The following is a 6,000-nucleotide window of genomic DNA, read 5'->3' on the forward strand; positions in this document are numbered from 1 at the left end:
TACACATATTAATATATATTGACTGGTATATATATTCATCACCTTAATTGTGGTATATCAATCGGTCTGGAGTTCAATAACCTTTCCACACTGATATATAGTTAATTTTAAGTGCGCACAAACGTTCTTATTTTGAACTTATATATGTGCATTTAATTTTATCTTCCAGCTATGTTCGTGTTGATAATGCTACAAACTGGATATCATGTTTAATGAACTAAACCCCACATGCTTGAATGTGCTGTCTAATGTAACTAGAACGTTCCTCCAAAATACAGCAGATATCGGCTCATAATACATTAATTAGTTATCTATTAAGCATGAATGCACATAAAATTTGCAGCAATTTCACAGGAAATTATTAAAACTCTTGCTAATTCCCTTACTATATATGGATATATAAATATAATAAATGTATACCAACTGCATACATGCATGATTGTGTGTAGAAATCAAATCAATTTTGTCCTATTTGTGCAAAAATAAAAATGAACTTCTCAAACTGATTTACCACTTTCCAAACTTTCCACTACATGCCTTCACATGCAGAAATCATGCGACACAAGTACACATATACCTAGCTCCGCCATTTGATATTGTGTATATATGGATACAAATATGGCCCCGTTCATTATAAGTGTAGCACACTGATTATGAAGGGGGGAATTACCAGTGCATCAAATATGTTATCCACGATTAATGAGGTAACACTTCAGTCTTCACCCATTTCTGAACCAATCATTTTGCTAATTTAAAATCAACCTATCAAAGTTCTGAAAAAATATTGAATTTGAGGACTCAACAACCATGCAAGGAACCAGCTAGTTATAAAGTACATATTTAGTTACACCCTAATACTTCAAACATAAAATTATTAGTAGGAGTTAATAATATTGAAATAGGCATGAAATGATATCACCAACATGTTTGATGCATGCATGCCTAAATTGCACACGCAAACTATAGAAATATTATAAAATTCTTTCAAATTATACGCATATATAGGATATCATTATCATTAATTAGTTGCTTTGCAGTTCACTTTTTAGGTTTTCCATTCTTGACCGCTGCTTTGCTGAAACCGAATACGGAAGTATAGGATATCAGCATCATTAATGCATCTCAACAGTTCTTGTACTACCGTGGACATTAACAGTATATCTAGCAGCAATATATTTTAAATCAACACTATAATCAGCCCAGCTCCGTTACCCCAGAAGTATTAGCCTTTTTCATCATAGGATCGGAGAAGGTTTAATTTACCTGAACTCTACACAATCCATTTTACTTGGCTATCACAAACTGATGCAAATCATATTAATACTAAGTAGATATGGACAAAAATAGAGCACACATCTGTTGTCCTTACACTTTTCATAACCAAGCTAGCTGTCTAATCAGGATGTTTGGCTCAAGATAAAGTCATGTTCATTATGTTCTGCAGTGTCAGGTATCCAATGCGCATACATATGCACTCAAATAGGTAAGTATCTATCAATTAATATTAGTTCAAGTTTAGAACAATTTGTTTGTTTGTTTTTTAAAAGAGAAGGTCAATCCTTCCTGCCTCTGCATCCTCAGGTGCACACATCCATATATTTATCAAAGAAGGTGTTAAACATTGAGATCAATTTGTTTGTAGTAGCACCTTATGTACTCAAATATTGTTGACAAATACTAAAAACCCAAACAGACTTTTTTCGACAAATGTAGAGCATAGATTTATGGAATGGAAGGAAGTAGAGTATTACATACCAGTTGGATAATTTTAAATCTATTTCCATGGCGAAGTTATACTGATCGATCATGTTACGCATAAATGGAAAATCATTTCCATTCTAGACTACAAGGCAATATGTATATATAGATCTTGCGTCAAGCAGTCGCAGAACAGCTTGCCTGTTTATGTATATAGGCGGATTATTAATCTCAGAGTGTAGCTAGACTTACAGATAAAAAGAGCTAGGACTGTAAAGACAAGAGGGTTAATTAGCTGAATTCTGAGTATTCATGATCGAAATCTAGAAAAATAGAGGGAGGACACAGCGAGTTTGCACTAAGAAACTATATTTTTCTGTACCTTCAACAACCATACTGAATCAGACTTTTCAGTTTCCTCTTCGATGCAGGATCGGTCTCAGCCTATGCATGGATGCTCTTAGCCTAGAAGGAGGCACTTTCCCTGAATGGCAGCTAAACCTAGTCTTACCCTAGGATCTGACAAGAGAGTGGAGCAGCAAAGTTATAGCAAGCCATGCATCTAGAGGGTATGGTTGTACTTCATGGACAGCATGAATGGAATTTAAATCAACATAAAGGTATAGAACCAGCAGAAACTTACATATATAAGAGAGTATGTACTTATCTACTCTTTTCTTTTCTTCTCTTTGTGTGTGTGTATGTGTGTCAAGAAGCCTTCCCTTTCCCTTTTTCCCTTTCCCATTTTACAATGAACCAAAGGCACTTTCTCGAGAGGTCTCAGCATGGATCCATCCATTCTGATCAATTCCCCAACCCCTCGCAGTGTAAAAGAACTGCGCCCCCCTACACATTGCTAGTTATGGTCACATACCTATGCTAGCCGAGGCCGGCCGGCCGGTACGTGGCCTAGCCTTCCTTTGCTCCCATCACGCCCTGCACACACATCCACACACACCCAGCACGCAGTCGTCCTAGCTGCTACTCAGAGCTGGTCACTGCAGCGAAAGAGAAAGAAAAAAAAAAGGAGCTGGAGCTAGGCCGGATGCATGCATGCATGCTGAGATCGATCTCTCGCAAGAAAACAAACAGAACACCAACGACCAGAAGAGAGCAGCGTCTCTGCTGCCAACAAACGCACAGCTACTCACTGTTTGCTACTCCAACTACAACAGTAGGGGTTCGTATATATCGTACGTACTGAGGTCCCCCATAAATTCCCAGCAGTCGTACAAAGAAGTTATGGCCAGTGCCCCCTCTTTACAGACTGCCACGACCATAAAGATCTCTTGGACTGTGTGCATGCAATGTACTCCTCCTACCTCTCTCAAGGCCGGCCGGCCCAGACAATCCAAACTATACGTGATTTGGCCCACTGCATGGGTTTAATTCCTTGTTCCCTCTCCCTCCCTCCCTCCCTGCGGTAAATCCAGCAAGGAAATTGCATGCCGTACGTGTTGTTACTCTAGCTCTATACCATGGCCATATGATCGAGATACGGATGGATATGATACATGCAGCTACAGATGGTACACAGAAGGAGAACAGTTCTGTACTGCAGTGGTAGAAAAAAGCGGCGGCAAAAAGGCGAAATAAAAGGAATGTGCAGACCTTCCTCCGGCCGCGGCCGTAAATATGATGATGAGCAGTGAAGAACGGAATATATTTTTAAGATCGTCTGACCTGCAAAAATGTAGTTATGTTGGTGCTTCGGACTTGTCTCTTGCTGACTTGCTGCTGGCCGCGGTTAATTAATGCGATACCCAAAGTACGTACTGTGTAACTTCCCGGCCAGATTTGATCTTGGTTCACCCATATGACCGATCGATCGATGGATGGATGCAAGAAAAAATTAAGGTGCCGCTTTTGTTTTGCCTGCGTATCCATGGATTTAAATCTTGCAATGATAGGAGACAATAAACAAACAAACAAATTTGCAGACACATGTTATCATATGTAGGGAAAAAGTGCATGTTGGGATTTTCCTATCAAATCATGGGCATGGTACTATATACTGAAGATGCACAAATAAGGGAATGTAACAGCACAAGCAAATGAAGAGGGGAAATTAATGCTGAAGAACAAGACACGGGTTTAGGGGGTGAGAAACGTACATTAATCTTGCTTGCTAATCTTTCTTTATGAATTCTCAAACCAACACAAAAGTTTCAAGTGCCAAAATGGGGAGGAAAAATGTGAAATCCTAACTGCTAGTACTATCACCAAAAGGTTATAATGGAACCACAAGAGAAGTGATGAGATGATGACAAGAAACGAAATCAGACAGAAGAATTAATATGAAGGAGTCGTTGAACTTTCCTTTGTTTTTTCTCTCTTTAGGTCACAGATCGAGATCCAAAGCCGATGAACGCGCATCCCTCTTGGAAGACGACGACGACGACGGGGACGATTGGCCTGGGGAGGACTCGGCGCCGTGCGAAGGAAATTCGAGAAGCCTCAGCGTAGGGTCCCTTGGTCGCCATGCCGCCGATGCGGGCATCTGCAATGACGACGACAGCGTCCTGCCGCCATGGTTATTACTCGACTCGCCGTCGCCGCCTGCACCATTTCCCGACGAATGCGGGTTGTCGAGGTTCACGCCGAACAACCGCACGCGCTTCTTCGTGGCCGTCGTCGTCGGGCTCTCGATGACCGGCACCGAGTCGAGCACCACCGAGGACGGCCCGGCGGCGGTGCTCTGTTGCAGCGTGTAGTGGTGCAGCGGCGGCGCGCGCGGCAGGAGAAGCGGTGGCGCGTGCGCGTGATGCGGAGGCATCCTGGACGTGGCCGAGCCGAAGAGGAGGAGCTGCGGCTGCCTGATCCCCAATCCCATGGCGGGGTTCATGCCGCCGCGGAAGTCGAAGCCCTGGCGGAGGCGGTGCTCGTAGAGCGTGGCGGGCGGCGAGGGCGGCAGGAAGAACCCTGATCTGCCGCCGCTGCCGCCAACGCCCCACGGGCTGTAGTGCGACGCGAGCGGCATCATCGGGAGCGAGAGGCGGCCGGGGAAGCGGAGGAGCGGGTGGTGATGATCTCGGTGGGAGTCGGCGCGGCGCTTCCAATCGATGAAGAGGCGGTCGGCGGCGGCGCGGGCGCCGCGGGAGAAGGAGACGGTGTCCCCGGCGTCGAGGCGCTTCTCCTTGACGAAGCGGCTCCAGCCTTTGGTCATGACGTAGCTCTGGCTGCTGTTCCAGTAGGAGTAGCGGAAGCGCCACGGCTTGCCCGCGCTGTCCTCGAAGTTGAGCAGCAGGCCCTTCTCGTTGGCCGCCGAGTCCAGCGGGAAGTACTTCTCCGCGTACTGCTTCGGGATCACCAGCCGGTTCAGCTTCCCCACGTCGCTCGGCGTCACGACCTTGTCGAACATGTGCTCCTTCTCCACCGCCTCCGCCGCTTCCGCATCGCCGCCGCCGCCGCCGCCGCTACCCGACGCTCCGGCGCCGCCATCCCCGGATCGAAAGGGAGGGCTGCTTCCTCCTGACGCGGACACGGACGCCGAAGCCGCCGCAGAAGAGGATGCAGCGGCCGTCATGAACGGGATCTCGCGCCTGGATGGCTCTTCCTGCTCCGCATCCTCCGCATCCCCTTTAGAAAACCTACTGCTGCTGCTTGTGGCAGTGAACTCCATGTATGTATACTTCTTCTCGTGGATTACTGCGGCATCCCGGTCGCCGCAAGTCCGCAGCGAGGAGGACAACTACGGTTCTTGAGAAGAAGAAGGAGCTGCCGCAGCCCGCAGGGGAACAAAATTAAGCAGCAGCTTTGCTATCGTCGCTGACCAGTGGTTCTTCTTGTCTTGCGCAATCGGAGCAAGAAATACATACAGCAAAAGAGCAGCTAGATCGATGGCAATCCTCCTCTCCTTCTTCTTCTTGTTCCCCTCTCGGCTCTCGCTACCTTCTTCTGAGAGAATCGAAGTAGCTGGCCTGTTGTTCGATCGATCGAGAATAGAATAGACACTGCTGCGGCAGAGATGCTAGCTATATGTCCTGTAGGCTGGGTACTAGAGAGGGGATCTACCTATGTATGCGTGTATGTATTTCTATCTTCTCCTGCGAATTCCTATATCTCGAGCTGTGTTTCGTTTTCGCACCCGGCAGAAGAGGGGGAATTAGGCGGGCATGCATTGACGCCTGTGCGCGCACGCCTAGCTTAGTATAGTAGCTTTGGGATGTGGCAGGGAGAGAATGGGGGAGCGAGAGATCGATCGGGACGGGGATATGGCCACAGCAGAGATGGATCGATAGAGACGGGGTGAGGTTGGTGGCTAGTAATATTTGTGGCTAGCGCTGTCGAAGTGGCCGGCCT

At 46.5% G+C, this 6,000-nt stretch overlaps 1 protein-coding gene across 1 annotated transcript; it reads right to left on the reverse strand.

Annotated features, from left to right (window-relative positions):
• Nucleotides 1–3,753: 3,753 nt before the first annotated feature.
• Nucleotides 3,754–6,000, reverse strand: LOC100826461 (B3 domain-containing protein Os02g0683500). The gene has a single exon (XM_014900349.2). It carries the CDS (start codon nt 5,318–5,320, stop codon nt 4,040–4,042), a length of 1,281 nt encoding a protein of 426 aa, XP_014755835.1. The 5' UTR covers nt 5,321–6,000; the 3' UTR covers nt 3,754–4,039.

Source organism: Brachypodium distachyon, chromosome 3 (assembly GCF_000005505.3).
Source record: "Brachypodium distachyon strain Bd21 chromosome 3, Brachypodium_distachyon_v3.0, whole genome shotgun sequence".
NCBI lineage: Eukaryota > Viridiplantae > Streptophyta > Magnoliopsida > Poales > Poaceae > Brachypodium > Brachypodium distachyon.

Coding starts and splice junctions, on each gene's coding strand:
- LOC100826461 (XM_014900349.2), bottom strand. CDS start 5,320: ATGGAGTTCACTGCCACAAGCAGCAGCAGTAGGTTTTCTAAAGGGGAT.